The sequence below is a fragment of the Oryctolagus cuniculus genome, chromosome 6 (assembly GCF_051225735.1).
Source record: "Oryctolagus cuniculus isolate XC-2025 breed Fujian yellow rabbit chromosome 6, ASM5122573v1, whole genome shotgun sequence".
Lineage (NCBI taxonomy): Eukaryota > Metazoa > Chordata > Mammalia > Lagomorpha > Leporidae > Oryctolagus > Oryctolagus cuniculus.
In genome coordinates this window covers 26,789,197-26,814,687 of record NC_142872.1, presented here as the reverse complement: position 1 = coordinate 26,814,687, position 25,491 = coordinate 26,789,197, and the positions used below count along the sequence as shown (strand labels likewise).

The 25,491-nt window shown below is 44.6% G+C and overlaps 1 protein-coding gene across 5 annotated transcripts in view; it reads left to right on the top strand.

Moving 5' to 3' along the window:
- The window catches only part of KLHL3 (kelch like family member 3), a 124,682-nt gene that overhangs the window by 15,330 nt on the left and 83,861 nt on the right, over positions 1 to 25,491 (top strand). For 3 of the 5 annotated variants that reach the window (XR_016236149.1, XM_089335902.1, XM_089335899.1), the window contains exons 2-3: positions 4,315 to 4,434; positions 17,717 to 17,823. Coding sequence is in view for 3 of the 5 variants with exons in the window: in XM_089335899.1 (XP_089192025.1) it covers positions 4,315 to 4,434; positions 17,717 to 17,823 (227 nt within the window). In the remaining 2 variants the exon portion in view is untranslated. The remainder of the gene's footprint in view (positions 1 to 4,314; positions 4,435 to 17,716; positions 17,824 to 25,491) is intronic. The other 2 variants (XM_089335901.1, XM_089335900.1) reach the window with 2 other exon arrangements.

The following is a 25,491-nucleotide window of genomic DNA, read 5'->3' as shown; positions in this document are numbered from 1 at the left end:
GCTGCTCCACTTCCAATCCAGCTCTCTGCTATGGCCTGGGAAAGCAGTAGAAGATGGCCCAAGTCCTTGGGCCCCTGCTTCCACATGGGAGACCTGAAAAGAGGCTCCTGGCTCCTGACTTTGGATTGGCATAGCTCCGGCAGTTGCAGCCAATTGAGGAGTGAACCAGTGTATGGGAGACCCCTCCCTCCCTCCCTCCCTCTCTCTGTGTAACTCTGACTTTCAAATAAATAAATAAATCATTTAAAAAATTGACTAGTTTGATTTGATGTATTTTAATTTCATTGCAGCTGATGTGAAAAATGGCTTAGATAACCATTTCTGCTTTCTGTAGCAAAGAGTGAGGATTCTACTTGGTCTGTGTAGTCTTACTGCATCTATCATTGGTGACCCATTTGTTTATCTGAACTGTAGCTCAGTTTGAATGTTGCTAGGATTGTGGACATCAGGGTAGAGAGGAAGGCTCCTTTGTTCCTCAGCCAGAGCGTAGGGTCTGAGGGGAGGGCATATGTGCGTTAACGTGGGTTGTGGCGAGAATTCGGTAGGATGCATGCTTCTTGCTAGGTCATGAAACCCTGAAGTCTGAATCACCTCAGTTGGCCTGCGAAGGGCTTCCTAAAGCCGGACTTGGCTTTATGGGCCCTGGAGCCAGTTTTTGCTCTGGAGAAATCTTTGAGCTTAGAGTAAGTGCATTTATGGATAGAAAACATTTTGTAACTGAATGTGCCTAGAGAACTGGGGTACATGTGTGTGATTTTGGCTAGGTCTGTGTAGGATGAAAAATACGGTCATCTTCCTTCGACTTAGGAGGAGAGTGGGGGTAAACCTCAGTGTTTTCTGTGTTTCAAGTGGGAAGAGAGGATCTGCCAGCTTTATCTGGGAGCAAGAACTGAAAATGCTGGGGATTGGGCCTTGAGAGGATGGTGATGGAACAATCTGTTGGGGACCAAGTAGATAAGCTCTGGTATGAATGGAGGGAGAAAGGTTTAGGGGAGGAAATGGTAGCATCTAGCAACTCTGGGCATGGGCCTGTGATCCTGGGCTGAGGCATAGGCAAATGCATGTGCATTTATGTGCATGTATGTCCCATACTGCTGGAGGGTATAGGCTGTGGTAGAAATAGTTTGAACTTTAAGTCAACGACTGTGGGGAGCAATCCGGACTGGACTGAGTTACTGGAATTAAGACTTATTCTATGCATCTGCTCTCCCACAATATGGCGCTGGGAGAGAAGTAAACAGCTTCCGCACAGCTGCCTCCAGTTCAACCAATAAACTGTAGGACTTGCTCCTGATTGGAGGAGAGCAGCGTACTCGGCGTGTGGGCAGCCGAGTTAGGATTGGCGGAGGAGGACTATAAAGGAGGAGAGAGACGGCATGCACCGGGAACATCTATGGGGAACATCTAAGGGGAACATCTGAAGGAACGCCTGTGCAGCCCCCAGAAAGCCGGCCGGCGGTGTGCCGCTCCCCTGCGGAAGTGGGGAATGTGGCCAGGGGGAACTGCCCTTCCACTGAGGTGGAAGGGATAGTAGCCAACCCGGGAAGAACCAGCAGCAAACCCGGGGAGGGCCGAGCAGACAAAAGAACAGCGCAGGGTCCTGTGTCGTTCCTCCACGAAGAGGGGGAGCGACAAACGACATGTGAGTTCAGGTCCCATCACTGATTCCCTACTTAAAATTTGAATAGTATTGTGCACAATTCTTAACAGATACTTTCTTTCTTGAATGTTCTGATCTCTGGAAGGTTAATGGGTTGCTAAGAAGCTGGTACTTTACAGAAACCAGGGACCCAGAGTTCACTCCAGACTTGACATGTCTTCACAGGAGGAAGAAAGAGACCTTGGGTTCCTTCTGATGGCAATCCTTGCCTCTTCAAGGTTGGAAAGGGCTTTGGATGGACTGGGGAGACTGATAGCTCTCCTTAGCCAGCCCTGCGGTCCTAAGCAAGTCTGTTGCTCTTCTAGGGAGGCTGTAGCATGAATTACATCTGTTGAACTTTAATCCTCTGATAATAGGCAATCTATGTTTGAGACCTTTTGGTAAACACAACCTTTTAGTAACAGAGGTACACATTCTGGAAGGCTGGAAAGTGCAAAGAGCAGCACAACAGGATTGGCTCATCAGCCACACTGGAGACTGTTGTCAGTGCTTGCACACAGCTCTCTTTGGTCTGTACCTGCTGCGTGTCTGTGAAGCAGAGCTAATCGTATCCGCCCAGTAGGCTCTTCTGAGCTCTAATCTTTTTAGTTCCCTGTCTACCTTCAGTGGTTCCCTGATGGTCTGCACCAAAATATGTTTCTCTCTCTGGCTTTGAAGTCTCTCCACACTTTGAAGAGAACATTTACCATGAACATTTGCCCTGTATTTTTTCAGTTTCTAGATTTATCCCAGAATGCAACTGTGGTTTAGTACTATAAAAAGATGTATCATTCACCATCTTAAAAGATTAAAGGAAGAAACTCTCTACAATCATTAATGCACAAAAATATTTGATAAGATTCAGTATAACTTTATGATTAAAAACTGTTACTAAACATAGGGAATTTTCTTAACCTGGTAAGAAGCATGCACAAATCATTTCACAGTCATACACAATGGAGAAACATTGGGAACATCTTTAAATTAGGAATACGTGGGCTGGCATTGTGGCACAGCGATTATGCTGCTTCTTGTGACTGTGGCATTACATGTCAGAGTGCTGGTTCAAGTCTTGGCTGTTCCACGTCCAATGCAACTTTCTGCTGATGCACCTGGGGAGGCAGCAGAAAATGGCCCAAGTGCTTAGGTCCCTGCCACCCACATGGTAGGCCAGGATGGAGTTCCTGGCTCTTGGCTTCAGTCTGGTCCAGATACGACTGTTGCAACCATTTGGGAGAGTAAGTCAGAGGATAGAAGACTTCTCTCTCGTGCATATTCTCTCTCCATTGCTCTGCTTTTCAACTAAATAAATTTTTTTTAAAACTTAGGAGTATGACAAGAATGTTCACTACTACCTTTCTGTTCAACATTGTGTGGTCATTCTAGCTATTGCAAATTTTTTTTTGAAAAAAGAAGTAATGGAGGGCATTTGACCTGCTGGCCAAGGTGGCTATTTGGCATGCCTGATTTCCGTAACAGAGTGCCTGGGTTCAAGCTCTGGCTCATGGTCTGGCTTCCTTGCTACTGCTACTGTGCACTCTGGGAAATAGCAGATGATGGTGCAATTAATTGGGTCCCTGTCACCCAATTAGGGAGACTTGGATCGAGTTTCCAACTTCTGATTTCAACCTTGGCCTTTGTGGGCCTTTGGAGACTGGACCAGTGTTAGGAGTTCTCTCTCTCTGTTGTTCTGTCTTTCAAATATATAAAAAGGAAAGAAAAGAAAAGAAAGAAGAGGGGAAAAAATCAGAGGTCTGAGAGATGGGAAGGAGGGATAAAAACTCCGGTATTATATGCACTTCATATGGTTGTCTAAGTGGAACATCTGATTGAATTATGGTCAAACAGGAATAATAGAAACATTTGGCAAGATGGCTGGATATAAGATCAATCAGCAGAAATCAGTTGCATTTTGTAAACCATAACAATCAGAAAAGATACTCTGAAAGCAGTAAAAAAACTATGAAGCAATTAGGAATAAATGCAATCAAATATATGTAAGATCTTTCCTCATACAGGAAAAAAATAAAAGTTTAAATGATATTAAAGAGGATCTAAAGAAATGGAAAGATGGCCAATGTGTGTGGCTAGGAAGGCATACTGTCAGAAAGATGTTCGTTTTCTCCAAACTGATCTGTAAATTCAATGCAGCTTCAATCAAAATAGCATCAGTGTTTTTTAAATAGAACATGACAAGCTGATACTAAAATTAGTATGAAAGAGTAACGGAAACTAGAATAATGAAGACACTCCTTAGTAATAATAATAACTAGAAACTGGTTCTGTCAGATATCAGACCTTATTATGAAACTGCAGGAATAATGTGCTTCTGGTACAGACAGACCAACCCATGGAATAGGTTAGGGAGTCTGGAAATAGATCCCTGCTTATTTGGGACTTTAATATGTAACCTAAAGTGCACAGATAGATGAGTGGGAAAAAGAAGTGCCAATCAATAGAACTGATAGGAAAAAATTAGATCCTTGTTTCATATCATGACATGTAAAAGTTAATGCCAGACAAAAATAAAGGCTTAAATGTTGAACTTAGAGATGAGAACAGGCTGACAGAGATTACACTGGTGGGCGGGTAAATGCACAGACTGCGGCAGGTGGGTGAACGGGTTTACCAATGTGTGATCCTCTCTTCCCCTCCCTCTTCCTTCCTGTTCACAGCGTCAAGCCAGGCTCCCAGCCCCCGATTCAGGCTGGAGATGATGAGAAGAACCAGAGGACAGTCACAGTCAACCCTGCCCACATGGGGAAGGCATTCAAGGTTATGAATGAACTGCGGAGGTACTTTTTCTTGTCTTGCTTTGCCCTTTCGGAAGGCAGTTGTGTGGTGAGCTTCATCGGGGTCCAGAACACAAATCAGAACACCACCACTTAGCAAATTCTGACTCTTCTCCACCCACTCTCTGTCATTCGGCTTCCCCTTTCAAACTCTGATTGAGACAGAATAGTTCTGCCAGAAATCTCTTCCTTTGTATTTATTTAACACCTACCATTTTGGTGATTAATCACAGAGGAGAAAAATCCTTTATGGTTACAGCAGATCTGTTCATAAACTTGATTTCCAATAATAGAATGATTGCAACACCTACACACATTTGCAGATTAAAGATTGTGGATGTCATGTATTTTCTTTTGGTTCCCCCTCTTTGTTTCCTTGGTCTGAACTCAGCTTGGCACGACAGCCATGTGAATGGAAGAATACCTTGTTCCTTAAATGCAACTGAACTCCAGACAGAGAGAAATGAAATGCAAATGTGCTCATCCTCTCTGTGCTAAATGGAGAGGGTATGCAGGGTATTGGTCAGGACGTTGTGCCTGTTTGGTAAGCTTGTTGCAAGGCAGGTTCAGAGCACTGCGCATATTTTCCTGACAAAGCTTCTGCACACCATCTCTTCCTTGCTAGAAAGCTCAGAACTTCCATTCCCATGCCAGTATTTACTGCATACTTTGTGTCGCTCCCCCTCTTCGTGGAGGAACGACACAGGACCCTGCGCTGTTCTTTTGTCTGCTCGGCCCTCCCCGGGTTTGCTGCTGGTTCTTCCCGGGTTGGCTACTGTCCCTTCCACCTCCGTGGAAGGGCAGTTCCCCCTGCCACATTCCCCACTTCTGCAGGGGAGCGGCACACCGCCGGCCGGCTCTCTCGGGGGCTGCACAGGTGTTCCCCTTAGATGTTCCTGGTGCATGCCGTCTCTCTCCTCCTTCATAGTCCTCCTCCGCCAATCCTAACTCGGCTGCCCACACGCCGAGTACGCTGCTCTCCTCCAATCAGGAGTAGGTCCTACAGTTTATTGGTTGAACTGGAGGCAGCTGCGTAGAAGCTGTTTTCTCCTCTCCCAGCGCCATATTGTGGGAAAGCAGATGCATAGAATAAGTCTTAATTCCAGTAACTTAGTCTAGTCCGAGTTGCTCCCCACAGATCCCCCTTTCTTTTTATTTTTTGGCGTTGATACGCACCTGTCTTCGGTGTCCCGCGGCACACACTCTGCTCTGCTTGCTAGAGTTGCCCACAGGTTCTTACAAGTCCTATCAATCAGGCAAACTGAATCCGGGTCCTCTCTTCGCCATGTTGTGAGGAGGTTTTTAGGCGCTGATGCGTGCCTGTGTTCGGTGCCCTGCAGCACATGCTCTGCTCTGCCTGCAGGGGCTTACAAGCCCTAACAATCAGGCAAACCGAATCCAAGCCTTCTCATTGCCGTGTTGTGGGGGAGACTTATTAGTGTTGGTTCGTGCCTATCTTCGGTGACCTGCAGCTCATACTCTGGTCGAGCTGCCTGCTGGTGCTTACCGCCTTACTAATCAGGCAGACCGAATCCAAGCCTTCTCATTGCGGTATTGTGGGGAGACTATTGATGTTAATTCATGCCTGTCTTCGGTGACCTGCGGCGCGTAAGTTGCTAGCCGCCCGCAGGTGCTCATCGCCTCACTAATCAGGCAGACCGAATCCAAGCCTTCTCATTGCAGTATTGTGGGGAGGCCTTTCTATTTGTCTATCTCCGGGCATTCCTATTTCTCCCATTTTACTTCTGTCTGCCAACATTCCTATTTCTCTCATTTTACTTCTAAACTTCTGTTTCTCTTATCCCCGCGGCTTCCCGGCGCCCGCCCCGAGGCTACTTCTCGGTGGCTTCCCGGCTGAGCCGCTTCAGCCCGCTTCTCTTATCTGCGCGGCTTCGCGGCTCTGCGCGGCTCGGCTTCGCGCGCACACTCCGCGGTCTCGCACTAGCCCAGCGTTCCCTATCTACTTGTGCCCTGCACGCTCTCTCTGCGCGCGGCAGCCTCCGCGAGTCACACAGCCCCAGCTCACGTCTCCGCCACTAGTATTCAATCTAAGTTCCCCGGGCTAACCTGGCGAATTCAACCCAGCTCACGTTTCCGCCCCACGATCTGGCTTCCCGTCCTTTGCTCCCCGGGCTAATCAGACGGATCCCAACCTGGCTTACGTTTCCGCTTCTGGTTTCAACTCTTCGCCCCCCATTCCCGGGCTAACTTGAGAATCCCAAAGTGGCTTTCGTCTCCGCCTCGGCCTGCCCCCGCAGCTTCAATTTCCCTAACATTTTTCTCTACCCGGTATGTTTCCCCAAGCTTTCCTCCAACAATACTCCTCCCTCATTTCTCCTGGCCTCTCCCCACAGTCCGCATCCGAGTCTGTTTGTTCTAGCTTTCACTTTCGCTTTCGACCTTAGAGATTTCTCCCAGCTTCCCCCCGTAGTCCGTATCTGAGTCTATGCCTAGGCTTTCAATAGCTTCTTCCGGCACCTTTTTCGTCCGGCTTTTCCCTAGGCTGTTTGCTAGTCTCTCTGGTATTTTCCCATTTCTTCCCGTTTCTTCCCTCCTAGGTTTCCTATCCAAGTCACGGCACCATTATGTCCCTCCCCCTCTTCGTGGAGGAACGACACAGGACCCTGCGCTGTTCTTTTGTCTGCTCGGCCCTCCCCGGGTTTGCTGCTGGTTCTTCCCGGGTTGGCTACTGTCCCTTCCACCTCCGTGGAAGGGCAGTTCCCCCTGCCACATTCCCCACTTCTGCAGGGGAGCGGCACACCGCCGGCCGGCTCTCTCGGGGGCTGCACAGGTGTTCCCCTTAGATGTTCCTGGTGCATGCCGTCTCTCTCCTCCTTTATAGTCCTCCTCCGCCAATCCTAACTCGGCTGCCCACACGCCGAGTACGCTGCTCTCCTCCAATCAGGAGTAGGTCCTACAGTTTATTGGTTGAACTGGAGGCAGCTGCGTAGAAGCTGTTTTCTCCTCTCCCAGCGCCATATTGTGGGAAAGCAGATGCATAGAATAAGTCTTAATTCCAGTAACTTAGTCTAGTCCGAGTTCCTCCCCACACTTTGTCCTGTTTTGAGGTCTAATTACGTACCTCCTCTTCTCTGCAGATCATGAGCTCCCTGAGGGCAGGAGCAACTTCTGAGTAATTTTGATCTCTGGCACCTGGCACTTCATAGGCGCTTCAGTTCATTCACCAAAGATGCCCAGAAGCCCTGGCTCTGCCCGGGACAGGCATCTTGGGGTACAAATAAAAAATGTAAATAGTGCAATGAAACGATCTTTCTACTGTGCTGATTGGAAGTATGAAGGACAGTGGATATGTAGTAATAGTTTGCTTCTTAAAGCATCCTGCAGAAACAACTACATTGGTGAATACGTGCTGGAACTGAATTTGGAAGGGCAAGGATTCAATGAACAGCAGTGGGGGCAGGGAGAAGCCTTCTAGGCAGAGAAAATGGAATACAGCCAGAGAAGTGTTTGTTGAGTAGGGAACTGAACTATTTTAAACAAAAAGTCCTGTCTGAATCTATATTTGTATCCTCATCTCTCTTTTCTGTAGGACATGGTCTTTGGCATTAGAAAACAAGTTAAATTAAATTTGTCTCACGCTCTAAAGCTCAGTTTTTATTAGGCCTCCTGCCAGATTTCCTGGAAGCAGTGCCCATTGCTGCCTTAGGCACTGGGCAGTGCTGATGCTCTTGCTTATGGGCATGGTTCTGTTGTTCCTAGGGAATTTTTTGTTTTGGACAGGCAGAGTTAGACAGAGAGAGAGAGAGAGAGAGAGAGAGAGAGAGAGAGAAAGAACTTCCTTCTGTTGGTTCACCCCCAAATGGCCGCTATGCCGGCGCACTGTGCTGATCTGAAGCCAGGAGCCAGGTGCTTACTCCTGGTCTCCCATGTGGGTAAAGGGCCCAAGCACTTGGGCCATCCCTCACTGCACTCCCTGGCCACAGCAGAGAGCTGGCCTGGAAGAGGGGCAACCGAGACAGAATCCAGCGCCCCAACTGGGACTAGAACCCGGTGTGCCGGCGCTGCAGGTGGAAGATTAGCCTAGTGAGCCGCAGTGCCGGCCATAGGGAATTTATGTTGTGTTTCCTAGACACTAAAGTTCCTCATTTAGTCCCTCTGGGTATGGCTTATTTTGTCTGAGTTAAGAAGCAGAGTTTCCCACCAGGTCTTACTTTACTCAGTATAGTGAAGTTTGGTGACCACTGAAAGGGTCACAGATATGTACACAGGATTCTCCTACTCCCACTTTCTTTTAAATTTCTATTTTTATTATTTTTATTTAGAAATGGGGTGGTGGATCAGGGAGAGAGAGAGAGAAACAGAAATCGAGACACAGAGCTCTCATCTGGTAGATCACTTCCCAAATGTCAGCAGTGGCTGCGGTTGGGTTGGCACTGAAGCCAGGAGCCAGGAACTCAATCCAGGTCTTCCACATGGGTGACAGAGACCCAACCATCTGACTCATCGCTGCCGACTCCCAAGGTGTGCAATAGCAGGCAGCTGGAAATGGAGTTAAGAGATAGGAACTGAAACCAGGAACTTGTCGTAGGAGTGGGTGTCTTCACCAGCATGTTAACCTCTTGGCTAAACGCTTACCTTTCTGTTATTAGCATCTTTCTGTTTTCTAAAGTAACTTTTAAAAACTCTTCCTGCTTCTGTTAGAGGTTACTCCTTTTTTTTTCTCTGTTTTTCTCCAGAAGCATCAATTTGATTTAACCCCTTCCCACAGTCTTGCTCCTTTTTATCTTCTGTTTAATTTAGCATTCACCACAGTCTTTTCTAAGGAATGCTTCCTCCTTCAAAATGTTCTGTGGGAAAACAAGAGTTTTATATTCAAATAAGTTGGAAAAATATACCCTCCTCAGGGATCATAGTGCATATCATCGTATCAGATGACCCCGAGATGTTCTGAGACATACTGGTCTGACTGAGAGATTCTCATGCATGTTGATTGCAGGACTCTCTATGGTTGTTTCATGTATATGGACCAGCTATTTTGTGAGACTTGTCTTCAGTTGTACTGTTCTAAATTCCAGATATGGTCCCTTGCTGAAATGTAAATGAATAATTTTGGTGCTCCCCTTTGTGAAGTGTTTTTCTCAAATAGGTCACAATGTGAGGGTAAGTGAGGGTACATCAGAAAGTTCTTGGGATTAAAAGGTAAGTTTAATGGCTTTTTCACAAACCTTTTGAAGATTTTTCATATACATTTCAGTTTTTTTTTCACCAAAGTAACATTATCTGACTTCAATTTTCCACAAACATTTTGATGTTTCTTTCTGTATCTGGCTTGGAAAATTTTAGTTCAGGCTTAGACATGGATTTCTCTTTCATTTTTCTTTAAAATGTTTTGTAAAACAAATACATTTATTATAGAACATTTAGAAAATACAGATGAACAAAAAGTCATCAAAAGTTTTAATACATGGTAGTAACTAGTGTTGACACTTGGGAGGATATTTTCCTTTTCTCCTTTAAAATGTATGTTGCAACCTTATTTTTTTCTTTCCACTATGTTGAACACATTTTTAAGTCATTGAATATTCTAAAACATGGATGAATGATATTCTGTTTTTTGTTTATTTTGTAAAAATAGTTCCCTATTGTTGGATGTCTAGGTTTTCCCAGTTCCTCATATAAATAATACCTGTAGTGGTTATCTTTGTAGCTGTATAAAATAATACAGCAGTGATCACATAGATGGTGGTTTCAAACCTTGGCCTTAGTACCTACCAGCTGTGTGACCCTGGGCAAGTTAATTAATTTTCCTGATTTCACTGTTGTCAACCTTAAAATGAAGCTAATAATAGTCCCAGTCTTGCTGGGTTGTTAAGAGGATTAATGAATTAAGTACTTAGAACAGTGATAGTACAGACACGAATAATACTGTGCATATTCATGATTATTTCAATGGCGTAATAAATAACTTCCATAGACATGGTTATGAAGCTCTGGCACGTAGTGAATATTCTCTAAGTGTTGACTGTAAAACGATGCTGATGAGCTCTGTGCTAGGTTACAGGAATATGGCGTGGATAAGGGAACCAAAGTCTTGCCCTCGGTAAAGCTTGCATTCTTGTGGTCTAAGGGTGTTATCAAATTCAAAGGTACTTAAATGGATGATTTCCAAAAACCAGAATGGAATAGGTGAGGTTGTGAGAAAGGGACCCTGAATTGACATTTTAATGACCTGGGTGAGTTTAATGGTAACTGGAGAGAGGGTTGGTGTACTTTGTTTTGATGAGGTCTGGGCTAATTGTCACCCACAATTAAGTTAATAAAATGATACATGATATTCCGAGGACCTGGGGTTATTTCTTGCATTGTTTCCACATTCCCCTCCCTTAATATGAAGCTATTTTAGTGCAAGTACACACATTCTTTGCAATTTATGAATCATACAGTTCACAAGTTTCCTATTCTTTTTACTTCCATGGAAGAGAATGGGTTGTTGGCATGATAACCACCCAGGCTTCCTCCTCCTTTTGGACTTCAGTACTTGGCTCCGGCCAGACCACAGCTGCTTCTGGGCAGCACAGCCCTAGTGACTTTTTGGCTCCTGATTTACCTACCATGCATCGAGCAAGTGGGGATGTGGTCTTTCTTGGAAAAGCAAGCCCTGAGCAGACCTGAGAAAAGGGGGTAGAGGATGGAGCAGCCAGTGAGTGTTTGCTACCTCATTGACAGTTGTAACCTCCCATCATTGTGGCAAACAGTTCTTGGCTTTCATTCTTTTTTTTTTTTTTAAGTTGGTCTGCCACATGGCTTTGTTACTGGTAATGAACCGTCCTAGCACATTCTTTCTATTTTTCTTTTACTTTATCAGTATATAATTAATATGTTATAGAGTTCACCTATTTAAAGTATATAGTGTAATGGCTTCTAGTTTCTTCACAGAGTCATGCAATGATAATAAATTTTAGAATATTTCCATCACCCATAAAAGAAACTCTTTATAGGTGAACACTCACCCTTTTGCTGCTTCTCTCTGTCCCCAGCCCCCATCCCCCCACAGCCCTAGGCAACCGCTAGTCTACTTTCTGTCTATAGATTTTCCTATTTTGTATATTTTATTAAAAAATTTTAAAAAATGTTTATTTTGTGTATTTGAAAAGCAGTGGGACAGAGGGAGACGGAGAGACAGATCTTCTGTCTACTGATTTACTTCCCAAATGCCTGCAACAGCTGGGGTGGGACCAGGCTGAAACTGGGTGTCAAGAACTCAATCTGTATCTCTCACATTGGTGAGCCAATTGCTTTGAGGTGAAATTTGCTGCCTCCTAGGGTGTCCATTAGCAGGAAGCTAGACTCGAGAGCAGAGCTGGGACTCAAACCCAGCAACTGTAATATGGAATACAATCATCCCAAGTGGTGTCTTACACTCTATGCCAAATTCCTGCCCCTAGGCTTGGCTATTTTAGAGTCGCGTAATATGTAATCCTGTGTGTCAGACTTCTTTGATTTGATGTAATATTTTCAAAATTCGTCTGTGTTGTAGTATGTCTCAGTACTTCATTTTTTTATTGCTGAATAATACTTCATTGTATAGATATAATGCATTTGCTTATAATGAATAATGCTGCTATAAATGTTCACGGACAAATTTTTGTGTGGATGGATATTCTAATTTCTCTTGGATATTTATCTAGGAGTAGGATTGTTGGGTCATACCACAACTCCACAGTAAACCTTTGGAGGGACTGCCAGACTGTTTTCCACAGTAGCTATACCATTTTACATTTCCATTAACAGTATATGAAGATTTCAGTTTCCCTATATATTCTCTAATACTTGTTCCTATCTGTTTTTTATTTATTTATTTAAAATACAGAGAGACAGAGAGGAAGGTAGATAGAGTACTCATTTGCTGGTTCACTCTCAGGCACGATCCAATTACTTGAGCCATCCCTGCTGCCTCCCAGGGAGGCAGGACCTGGAGTTGACTATTAGACCCTAGTGCTCCAATATGGGATACAGGTGTTTTAACATTAGGCTAATCGTGTAGCCCATCTCTATTTTTTTAATTATAGCTATGTTGGTGTATGAGGTGGTAGCTCATTGGGATTTTGATTTGCATTTCTCTGGTGACTGATGATATTGACATCATTTGAGGTGCATATTGGCCATCTTTATCTTATTTGGTGAAATACCTATTCAGATCCCTTGCCCATTTAAAATTTTTATTTTTGTTTATTTGAAAGGCAGAGAGATAGAGAGATATCTTTATCCACTACTTCACTTCCCAAATGACTGCAACAACGTGGGCTGGGCCATACCAAAGCCAGGAGCTGTAAACTCAGTCCAGGTGTCTCATGTGAGTGACAGGGGCCCAACTTCCTGAGCCATCACCTACTGTCTCCGGAGTATGCATTAGTAGAAAGCTGGGACCAGAATAGTTCTGGAATGCAAACACAGGCACTGTGATATGTGATGTGTGTGTCCCAAGCAGTGTCTTAACTGTTGTGCCAAATGTCCCTTCCCCCTGCCTATCTTTAATTGTTTTTCTTTATTGTTGAGTGGTAAGAGCTCAAGTTCTTCATATATTTCAGATATAAGCCCATTGTCAGATGATTGGCAGAATTTCTGTTAATCTGTGTAATGCCTTCTCATCTTCATGATGGTATCCTTTCAAGTACAAATTTTTAAATTTTTAAAAAAGATTATTTTATTTGAAAGGCAGAGTTAAAGAGAGGCAGAGAGAGAGAGAGAGAGAGAGAAAAGGAGAGAAGGAAGGGTCTTCCATCTACTGGTTCACTCCCCAAGTACTGCAACGTCCGGAGCTGAGCCGATCCGAAGCCAGGAGCCAGGAATTTCTTCTGGGTCTCCCATGCAAGTGCAGGGGCCCAAGGACTTGGACCATCTTCCACTGCTTTTGTAGGCCATAGCAGAGAGCTGGATTGGAAGTAGAGCAGCCAGGACTCAAACCAGCACCATGGATGGTGGCTTTACCCTTTATACCACAGAATTGGCCCCGAATTTTTAAATTCATTTTTTAAAAGATTTTTATTTATTTATTTATTTTAAAGACTTACAGAGAGAGGTAGAGACAGAGAGGTCTTCCATCCGCTGGTTCACTCCCCAAATGGCTGCTATGGCCAGGGGTAGGCCAGGCCAAAGCCAGGAGCCAAGAGTTTCCTCTGGATCTCCCACCTGGTTGCAAGGGCCAGGCCCTTGGGCTGTCTTTGATAGCTTTCCCAGGCGCAGTAGCAGGAAATCGGCCCCCCAGCTTTGTTCTTTTGCATGTTGATGTCCAGTTGTCCCAGCACCATTTGAAAAGTTACTCCTTCCCAGTCAGATGATCTTGATAGTTTATATAAAAAAAAGTCAGTTGACATAAATAGGATTTATTTCTAGACTCAATTTTACAAGTATTTTATTGATTTCTATAGCTATCTTTATGTTAGTATTGTTAGTACCGTACAGTCCTTTGTTTTTTTTTTTTTTTTTGCTGGTTCTTCCTCTTCCCCACAACCACTTAGCCTTCTCTCACTTGTTAACTCCAGACCCATGTGTTCACTTGCCTACTTGATAACCTTCACTTAGCTGTCCAATAGGCAGTCCAATTTATGTCCAAAATTTAATCTCTAATCTTAACTGAAATGTCTTATGGAAAAGAAAAACAATCCAAGATTTTCCAAACATTTGCTATTAACAGTATATGTTATCTCATTTATAACACATCTCAATTCTATGATACTCTGGGGACATTGTCTGCCCACACTAGAGAGTGTTGGGGTAGGGACTGGAACGCTGGTCAGTTTGATTTCAGAGCTGTATCTCCTTTCTAACAGCTATACTACTTATCCACAAATGATGAGATGTATAGCCCTACTTTTCTCTCCCCAAGACTGTCCTTTGAAGTGGCGTCATAGATACAAGAGAAAAGGATCCCATGGGCTCCCTGGTAAGTGAGATGGGAGAGCTTGTGAGCCATACAGTGCTTTGGAGCTGCTTCTGCCTTTTCTGTGTGGAGTGAATGTGTGGAGATGTTTCCTGTGTGTGACCAGAATTCCTCACCCCCAGGAAAAGCCCACTTTGAGCTTTTGTCAAGTTTCTCTTGGCCAATTCCAGTTTGGAAATTCTATGGCCTTGAAATTTACTTCCTATACATCAAAACGTCTCCGGGGGCCGGTGCTGTGGCGTAGCAGGTAAAGCCACCACCTTCAGTGTCTGCGCCCACATGGGTGCTTGTTTGGAAACTGGCTGCTGCACTTCCAATCCAGCTCTCTGCTGTGTCCCGGGAAGGCAGTGGGGGATGCACCAAGTGCTTGGGCCCCTGCACCTGTGTGGGAGACAGGAAGAAGCTCCTGGCTCCTGGCTTTGGATCGGCATAGCTTCGGCCATTGCGGCCATCTGAAGTGTGAATCAGCGGATGGAAGACCTCTCTCTCTCTCTCGCTTGCTCTCTCTCTCTGCTTTTGCCTCTCTGTAACTCTGACTTTCAAATAAATAAATACTTAAAAACAAAACAGAACTTCTCTGATTCATTTGCTTAATTGGACTCTCCATCTTTGTTCCCCATTCTTTCTTGTCTTTTTCCTATTTGTTGGAGAACAGTCAGGCTCCCTGGGTTTGTCAAGATTTCCCACTCTGACATCTATTTATAGCTTCTAGCACTGAAAATTTGTTCACCATTTTGACTCGTTTGTCAATAATTTCCTTTCTAAAAATATTGGTTACCAAATTAATTACTGATTACTTAAGGTGGCTGTTTGGCGTAGCAGTTAAGATGTACTTGGGACATCCACCTGCCTCAGAGTGCCTAATTCAGGTCCCAGCACTGCTTGTGAACTAGCTTCCTGCTAAAGTGTGCCCTAGGATGCAACAGTTGATGGCTTGAGTACTTGGGTCCTTGCCACCCAGATGGGAGACCCAGATTAAGTTCTGGGCTCCTGGCTTCAACTGGCTTAGTTTTGGCTGTTTAGGGCATTTGGGGAGTGAACCAGTGAATTAAAGATTTCTGTCAGTCCCTCTCTGTCTGTCAGATATAACTAAGATAAATAAAAATTAAAAAAAGAAATGACTTTACTCTTTCAAAAATGGTAGGTTTTAAATTTGTTGATCTGTAATGGAAGTGAAAATGTCCATGGTGAATCTGTTCACGTTGGGAATAAGTTTTTACAACGAATCTGACCCATGTATTCTCTGGTGGCATCTGCAATCACATTTGATCTCTATGAGATTTGTCCCAAAGGTAGTTAAGACAGTTGAGCTTTTTTGTCCATGTTCTCAAGCCAGTTAGGGGCAGAGCCAGTTCTGTCCCTGGTCGCACCAATTTATTCCTATAAGTTGGTGTTCAGGTTCCACTGTCTACCTCAAGGTGATGTACTAACACTTTGCTTTTGCCTCTTGGTGCCCAAAGGTCTCACTTCCCAGAATCCCTCTCACTGGTACCTTATTCTCTGTGCTGAACATTTTCTGAACACCTCTCTCTATCTTCTCTTTTTCCCCATTCTAAGTGTCAACCAATCATAAGGCATTATGGTACAAAAGAAAAAACACCATCTGGAGTTAGGAGAATTGGATTTAAGACTTAGGCTTCTGTGACTCTGGGTATTTCTTCACCTCTCCGAGTTTCATAGAGCATATGATCTTAAGAGCATTTGTAGTTCTAGCCTTCTCAGAATCTAACGGTTCTATTTCTCTAAGTGAACGGGAATGAATGAGTTAGTAATTGACAGTGACTTAATGTACTGTATTAGAGATGATAAATATGTAGCTTCTCTTCGATCTGTCAATCATGGCTGATTCATTCCTTGGTTTCAACATCTTCCCGTGGAACCCAGACATGACTTCAGACTGCTCAAACCAGTACAGTGTGCTAGGTAACCACTGCCAGTGAATTGCAGTTGATATATGTTTGTCCTCCTCATCTTCCCTCCTACCTCTAGTGTTCTAATCTAAAGGAGGTACTGTTGGTGATCAGGATAGCATAGATGTTAAAAAAGCATGGGCTCTGGGGTCAAGCTGCCTGAATTCAAATCCTGTCTCCTCTGCTCCCTTTCTGTACGGCCTCAGGAATATTACTTAACTCCCTGGACCTCAGTTTCCTCATTTGTAATATAATATGACTAAATGAAGTAATAATATGTATAGAAAAGTACCTGGAATAGTGCTTGAAACATAACTCAATACATGTTAACTATTATATTAATAATAGGTCTGATAAGAACTTGGAAGGCTGATAAAAGAAAAATTCATGGGCTTACAGGACTTTGAGGTACTCTTACCAGTGTCCAAAGCTGTCAGTTATCCATCTTGTCTGTAAATGTGGATGGATTTAGGGTTTACTATGTGCTAGATATGGAGCCAGGTTTCTAGGATACAACAGTAATTATGACAAACTCCTTCCAAGTTCAGTGTAGTTAGTGGGTGACCCATATATAAAAAGGTAGTTGGGGCCGGCGCCCTGGCTCACTTGGTTAATCCTCCACCTGCGGCGCCAGCATCCCATATGGGTGCTGGTTGTAGTCCCAGTTGTTCCTCTTCCAGTCTGGCTCTCTGCTGTGGCCCAGGAAGGCAGTGGGGGATGCACCAAGTACTTGGGCCCCTGTACCTGCATGGGAGACCAGGAAGAAACTCCTGGCTCCTGGCTTCGGATCAGCGTAGCTCCAGCCTTGGCGGCCATTTGGGGAGTGAACCAACGGAAGAAAGACCTTTCTCTTTGTCTCTCTCTCTCTCACTGTAACTCTACCTGTTAAATAAATAAATAAAAATATTTTTAAAAAGGTAGTTATCGTATTAGAAATTGCAGTGAATGGAGTTTGCAAAGGGCCTTTGGGGGCAACATGTGTACAGGTGGAGTCTTCATGATGATAGTCAGAACTGCATATGCAGTGGATTCTTTGGGGAATGGTTAGTGCTTGATCTTGCTGGTGGCCTACCTCGGTGGCATGCTTATGTTCCTTGCATTCATTTAGTCACTCAACTGACAGCACCAGGCTTTTGCCACTGTTGCAACTGTTGCCACTGAATCTCTGACCCCCTAGTTCTGAGACAGAGCTGATGGAATTGGGGAGCAAACAGATGAAGACAATTGAAGCAGCCCTGAATTTACAGCCACAGAGCAGATAAATCTGTGTGGCCAAGGAAAGTATGAATGTCAGACTTGTCAGGGACTTAGAAAAGTCAGTGAGTCCATCTTCCTGGCTGACTCAAGGGAGAGCAGTCTGTGAGAGCCTTGTATGTGGTAGTGTGGAATCTGGGTGGGAGAGGAGCTACCCTTGTATCATGAAAGTGGGTGTCCATGCTGTGACCCATCCTCTCCCCTCGCTGGTGTCTTACAGTAAGCAGCTGTTGTGTGACGTGATGATTGTGGCAGAAGATGTCGAGATAGAAGCCCACCGTGTGGTCCTGGCAGCCTGCAGCCCCTACTTCTGTGCGATGTTCACAGGTATGGCGAGGGGCAAACAACACGGTTATGGGGATGCAGCCCCACTGGGAGAGTATTGAGGGTGGTGGAATGAGGTGGGGAGAAGTCTGTGAAATCCACTTCAAGGATCTTCAGACACTGTGCTTTGCACCATGAAGGACTTGGTGGAACCAAAGTCTCAGCCAGGCCAGCTGGACATGTGGCTCCTAGCCCATACTCAGGGGAGCTTGTTAATGTGTTCTGGACTCATTGCCAGGCCTTCTGAGCTGTCATTTTGCAGATGGGGAAAGCTGAGGCTAAAAGAAGGAAGGGACTTGTTCAAGGTCACACAGTGAATGAGTGAGACTTGACTTGCTTTTAAAAATATTATTTATGTATTTTCATTTTATTTTGGAAAGGAGGGAAAGAGAGAGAGAGAGAGAGAATGAATGAGAATGAGAATGAGAATGAGAATGAGAATGAATCTTTTCTTTTCTGGTTCATTTCCCAAATGCCCACCACAGCCAGGACTTGATCAGGCTGCAGCCAAGTGCTTGAGCCATCGTCTGCTGCACCTCCAAGGGTGAGCATTAACAGGAAGTTGGGTTGGAAATGGAGTAGCTGGAACTCAAACCAGACACTTTGATATGGGATGCAGGTATCCCAAGTGGTGACTTGACTACTGTGCCAAATGTTTGCTCCTGAAAATTATCTTTGTTGGTAGTTGATGTGTTTTATTTGTCTCTCTCCATTAGAATATAGTGAAAACCAGGACCTTGTTGCACTTATTACTGTATCCTGAGCATCTGGTACATAGCAGGAACTCCAGTATTTTTTAAATGAGTGAATGGTACATTTCCCGCACTTGAATGTGAACTTTGTGCACTTGGAGTACATGTCTTAGTCACTGATGAATCCTTAGTGCCCACTATAGGAGGTGAGGAATAAATGAAAGTTGAAAGAATGGACGTGAGCTTGCTGGGAGTGGCTGAGTGCAGGTACCTTTTTTCCAGATGGGCTCTCTTTTCCTAATAGAGTACACAGATGGACGAGTGTGGTTCTTGTTGAAAGACATCTGGTACGTGTTTCTGAGAGTTCCTCACTTGTGTGTCCTTGGTTCATCCTGGGAAGCAGTGGTCTCAGCCTGGAGTTGTGCCTCTGCTAAGTGTACCAAACCACTCATGCCTTACTCTCAGCCTTGGTCCAGTAATTTCACAAGGTAACTTGGAAAACCAGCCAAGTTCACTACCTGGGAATTTTGAGTCCCCTTCCCTTTGGAGTAGTTTTAACTCGAGTTGTAAGGTTTTCCTTTCGTTCCCCTTTTCTTTATCTCCTTCTTTTAAAATAATTTATCTTGTCTTGAATGGTTATGTAGCTGTACCTTCAAAAATTATCTCTGCCAGTCACTCTATGTGTGGTTTTGAAAGCCCAGTGTTGAAGTGCTGGCACTGTGGTGTAGCAGGTTTAGTAACCGCCTGTGATGCCGGCATCACCTATGGGTGCCGGTTTGAGTCCCAGCTGCTCCAATTCTGATCTGCCTCCCTGCTGATGGTTTGGGGAAGCAGTAAAATATGGCCCAAGTGCTTGAACCCCTGCACCAGTGGGAGACTCGAAGAAGTTCCTGGCTTCCAACAGGCCCAGCTCCGGCCATTGTGGCCATTTGGGGAGTGAATTAGTGGGTGGAAGACCTCTTTCTCTGTCTCTCCTTCTCTCTCTAGCTCTGCCTCTTAAGTAAACAAATGAATCTGAAAAAAAAATAAAGTCCAATCTTGAGAGAGAGATTTCTCTGGAATTGAAATGAACTGTAGTATTGGCTTTACATTTTGTTAACTTGCCTCAGAGGTTATGTAAGTGCCCTAGGGAGGAAGAAAAAACATGATTTTAGAAATTTATAGAAGTACTTTGGGCACAGTCTTGGACTGCAGTAATTGAAGGAAGAGAAGAGAAATACAGGGATTGGTAGGTTAATCCTCTGCCTGTGGCGCCCACATCCCATATAGACGCTGGTTCTAGTCCTGACTGCTCCTCTTCCAATTCAGTTCTCTGCCATGGCCTGGGAAAGCAATAGAGGATGACCCAAGTGCTTGGGCCCCTGAACCTACATGGGAAACCCGGAAGAAGCTCCTGGCTCCTAGCTTTTGATTGGTGCAGCTCTGGCCCTTGCGGCCATTTGGGGAGTGAATCAGTGGATGGAAGACCTTTCTCTCTGCCTCTCCCTCTCACTGTCTGTAATTCTCCCTCTCAAATTAATAAAATCTTAAAAGAAAAATACCTGAACAGCAAGGAAGGAAAGTAGTCTAACGTGATGATCAGCCCAGACTTCCAACTTTCACTCATCCTCTCAGCCATTTATATACTGTTTGCATATATTAGAGAAAAAAATCATGGGGCCGGCATCATGGTATAGCGGGTAAAGCCACAACCTGCTGTGCTGGCATCCCATATGGAATCCCAAATAGGTGCTGGTTCATGTCCCTGCTTCTCCACTTCTGATCCAGCTTCCTGCTAATGGCCCCTACTACCAACATGGGAGACCTGGAAGTAGATGGAAGCTCCTGGCTGCCAGCTTTGACTTGGCCCAGCCCTGGCTATTACAGCCATCTGGGGAGTGAACCTGTGTATGGAAGATCTCTTTTTCTCTCTCTGTAACTCTGACTTTCAAACAAATAATCAGATCTTAAAGAAAAAGAAGATCAGAAAATGCAGGCAAGCAAAAAGTGAAAAATCACATACGCTACACCATCTAGGTGACAGTATGGTTTATAACTTCAGATTTTGTATTTATAAATATGTACATGAACAAAGTATACTTTTAGCATAATATACCTTATATACACAGTTCAGTAGTCTTTTAATATGTGTATTTAAAAAAGCTTCTCTGCTTCCTGGGATGCCTTTTCCTCCCCATCTCTGTACATGTGTGACTCCTGTTCATTCTTCATTACTGCTTAAGCATCACCGCTCGAGGGAGCCTTCTGTGACCCCACTTGATTAGATTAAACCCCTTTCCTACTTATTCCCAAGTGCCTTAGACTACTCTTCAAAGTATTCTGTACTACTGATCTCATAACTTCTAAGTGTCTGATTCCCTGGCCAATCATAAGTTTTATGAGGGTAAGAACTGTTTCTTTTAAATTCATTGATGTGTCCCAATACCTAGCATGATCTTTCATATAGCAGATGTGCGATAAAAATTTGTTTAATGGGGGCCGGTGCTGTGGCTCACCTGGTTAATCCTCCGCCTGTGGTGTTGGCATCCCATATGGGCTCCATGTTCTAGTCCCGGTTGCTTCTCTTCCAGTCCAGCTCTCTGCTGTGGCCCAGGAGGGCAGTAGAGGATGGCCCAGGTGCTTGGGCCCCTGCACCTCCATGGGAGACCAGGAAGAAGCACTTGGCTCCTGGCTTCGGATCGGTGCAGCGCCAGCTGTGGCAGCCATTTGGAGAGTGAACCAATGGAAAGAAGACTTTTCTCTCTGTCTCTCTCTCTCTATCTGTAACTCTACCTGTCAAATAAATAAATAAAAATCTTTTAAAAAATTTGTTTAATCACACACGTTTAATTATATAGTGATATATAATGCATATTTCTGCATCAATGAAATCACGTCTACATACTAATTTTAATGTCTTTATTAGGTTATATCATATGTATCCTAGTTGAAGATCCCTTTCCTTACTCATTGAAAATTAGAGTTCTTTCTAATATTTTTCTGTTACAAGGCATGATATAGTAGACATTCTTGCATCTTAATTTTATTTACAACTCTGACCCTGATTATTTCCTTAGAATAGATACCTAGAATAAGAAATACTTGGTTAAATTACAGGCACATTTTGAAGACTGTGGCATATGTACTGCACTGCCTTTTAGTTGGACTAGGGCCAGTTGTTTGGCTTAGTGGTAAAGATCCCACTTGAGATGCTTGTGTGCCATATTGCAGTGCTTGGGTTTGATGCCTGGTTCTATTCCTGATCCCAGTTTCCTGCCAGTGCAGACCCTGGATGTAGTAGTTGGTTGTCTGCCACCCATATGGGAGACCTGGATTGAGTTCTCAGCTCCGGGCTGCAGCTGCAGTGCAGCCCCGGCTGTTATGGGCATTTGAAGAGTGAATAAATGGATAGGAGCTCTGTCTGTCGGTCTGTCCCTCTGCTTCTTGAATAAAAAACAAAAATCAGGACAGTTTTACCAATCTGTGCTACCATCAGCAATACCTAAGGTTTATATATTCTTGCTGTTTTTTTAAAAGAAGTTTTTATTTACTTGAAAGTCTGGAGAGGGGCCACCATTGCAATGGCAGAGCAGATAAAGCTGCCACCTGCAGTGCCTGCATTCCATATCAGTGCCAGTTTGAATCCTGGCCCTTCCTCTTCTGATTCACCTTCCTGTTAGTACACCTGGGAAAGCAGCGGAAGATGGCCCAAGTACTTGGGCCCCTGCACCCACATGGAAGACCCAAAAGAAGCTCCTAGCTTTGGTTGGGCCCAGTTCTTGCCACTGTGGCCATTTGTAGAGTGAATCAGTGAATGGAAGGTCTCTCTGTCTCTGTCTCTCTCTGTAACTCTCCCTTTCAAATAAATGAATAAATCTGAGAGAGAGAGAGAGAGAGAGAGAGAGAGAGAGAGAGAGATCTTTCATACGTCGATTCACTCCCCAAATATCCACAACAGTCAGGACCAGGCCAGGCTGAAACCAGAGCCATGAACTCCATCTGCATTTCTCATGTGGCTGGTAGGGACTCCAGTACTTGAGCCACCATCTACTGCTTCCCAGCTTGCACATGGGCAGGAAGCTGGCTTGGAAGCAGAGATGGGACTCAGTCCCAGGTACTCAGATATGCATGCAGGCATTCCAGGTAGTAGATTAACCCACTTTGCCACAATGCCCACTGCAAGATTTGCATATTGTTTATAAACAGATACAATAAAACTGCACTAATACTATAAATTTTTATTCAATCAAAATGCTTCAAAATCCATAAAATTCACCTGTAGAGACCCAGATAATTAGGTAAAAGTCCATTTGTATCAGTTTATTTAAAACTAAAGGAAAATACACGTGACTTTTTACTGATTTGAGTTGTGTGATTACTTATGATCATATATCAGGCTTTAGTGTTTTTATTTTTATTTATTTTAAAAATATTGATATTCCCAGGAGTAACAGCAGGGAGCTTAATCAGAAGTAGAGCAGCTGGGACTCATACTGGCACCCCTCTGGGATGTCAGCATTGCACACAGGCAGTGGCTTAACCTACTGTCCCACAATGTCAGTCCCGTCGTGTTTTTAATTTTTTTGTCCTCTGAAATTCATGCCGTACAGCTGTCCTATGGTAGTTGTTAATAACAACTTCACGTGCCTTGACTATGACTTGTCCACAATCCTGTATAATAAATGTGACACCAGGTCTGGATGCCCTTTGGGGAGTGTCCACATCCAGCTAGTCCAGCTAGCCTGTAGGAAGATCTGGGACGGGCAGTCAGCCTAGTGTCCCTCCATTCCTTTCAGCTCTGTGTGAGTGGAGAGGGCAGCCGTGCTGTGTGCTGCCCATCTCCTTCCTGTGAGGATGCAACGCTTAAGACCCTTGCATCACCCCATTTTCCCCATCAAACACCTACAAACCGGGGAAACAGTTTTCCTGAAGTAGTCTAGTCATTTTCCCCCCCTTTTTATCATGCCCTTTGCTACAGGTTCTGTATACTATAGTCTGTGTACTCCATGTGGGTCCTTGACCTGCCTATCACCCAGATGCTCTATAAACAGCTCTCATTTTATGTTAGTAAAATAATTGCAGTCTAAAGACTATATGGCCTTAGAGTCTTATACCCATCGCTGTGGCTAAAGGACACTGGGCCACCATCCCGAGTGAAGCCCTGGAAGTAATCTCTCCCAATACTCTGTTATGTTGTACTATACACAGTGGCTGATATTGGCTGATTCTTATTTTTTCAATAATTAATATCTAATTTTTATTATTTGTAGATTGGTGTTCAACTGGTATCTTTGAACATATAGTGGACAGTAATAGAGAGGAGAGGTCAGCTGATGTGCTGGGGGAACGAAACTAGGGGTTGAAAATTTGAGTGTACACCAGTCATCCATGAAGCAGAACACAGAGGACCTGGCGCTCTTACCTCCTGCACATGCACTCATTCCACAGAACCTTTGTTTCAGCCTTTCTGCGTGCCAGCCCCTCTGTGTTCTGGGTATTTGCACGGAGTATTGATGCCTTTGAAGAACTCAGAGTGACAGCAGCTCAGCAAAAGTTTATATGAGTCAGTGGGGCAGGGCGTGAGGGAGAACTAGGTAATTAGATCCTTTTTTGGAATAAGTGAGCCTGGAGCAAGGTGTGAGTAGTTGTAGTGGTAGTGCAGTAGTAGTAGACAGGGTTTGGTTCCTGGGAATTTGGCCCCTGTGGAGTCGGAGTTTGGATAGGATGGTTTGGAATAAAAGCACTTGGAGTGTCACAGGAGCCATGGGTTTAAGGAGTCCTGGCCTTCCCTTCCCTTTGACTTTTTTCTAGAGTCAGTCACCTTTGGGCTGAAGTGACAATGGCACAGTTTCTTCTTCCTGTCCCTAACATACCACATCAAGGTCAGGCATCCTTTTCTTGCCTAGGACACCCAGATTTGGGACTGATGGATGCAGTATTCAAGTCTAGTAATTTGTTGCTGTTGATACAGAAATGATGAATTTTTAAGTGGTCATTTCAATTGTGGTTCAACAGAGGACTGTTTAGTGCCTGGGCACAGAGACTGCAGGTCACGCTCTACTAGCTTCCCATTAAGGAGCAGCTAGTTTGACCAAGATGGTCTGGGGTGGATTTGTCTGGGCTTAGAATAGCTTAGTCTTACAATCAGATCATTGTGGGAGATAATTATTGGTGAGGAGTGTTTGAAGAGTGTTCATAGAGGCAGTTTGAAGTTGGTGATGTGGAAGTCTCTTTGTTAAGGATTCAGCCCAAGAGTAGTCAGACTGTATTGTGTCAGGAGATAGTGTGGTGTTTTGGAAAGGGCTTCGCTAATGACCTGGGCTCCAGTCCTGACTTCAGCCAGTTCTTAATAAGAATATGGGGAATTCACTTTTCCTCTTTGATCTTCTATTTTATCATTGAGACTGGAATAATAACAATAGCCGTGGGAAAATACAGGTGTAAGACACCTAGCCCAGCGTAGGAACTTAATAAGATTTACTGTTGGCCGCCACCGCAGCTCACTTGGCTAATCCTCTGCCTGCAGCGCTGGCACACTGGGTTCTAGTCCCAGTTGGGGCACCGGATTCTGTCCTGGTTGTTCTTCCAGTCCAGCTCTCTGCTGTGGCCCGGGAAGGCAGTGGAGGATGCTTGGGCCCTGCACCTGCATGGGAGACCAGGAAGAAGCACCTGGCTCCTGGCTTCGGATTGGCGCAGCACACCGGCCATGGCGGCAATTTCAGGGGTGAACCAATGGAAAAGGAAGACCTTTCTCTCTGTTTCTCTCTCAGTGTGGAAAAAAAAGATTTACTGTTATTATCTGTAGAGCAAATCATAGTTTCCAAAGCTCTTGTGAATGTGAGAGGTGCCGTGGTGGTTAGGGAACATCTACGTGGCTCCACAGGTATTTCCTTTCTGACTTGATGCTCCTGAGCCACTAACTGAGCAGAAGGACCTTTCTGGGTAGGGGAGGGACGTGATCCCAGGGAGGGTGAGTGATGGGTGTAACAGCAGGGAGGGT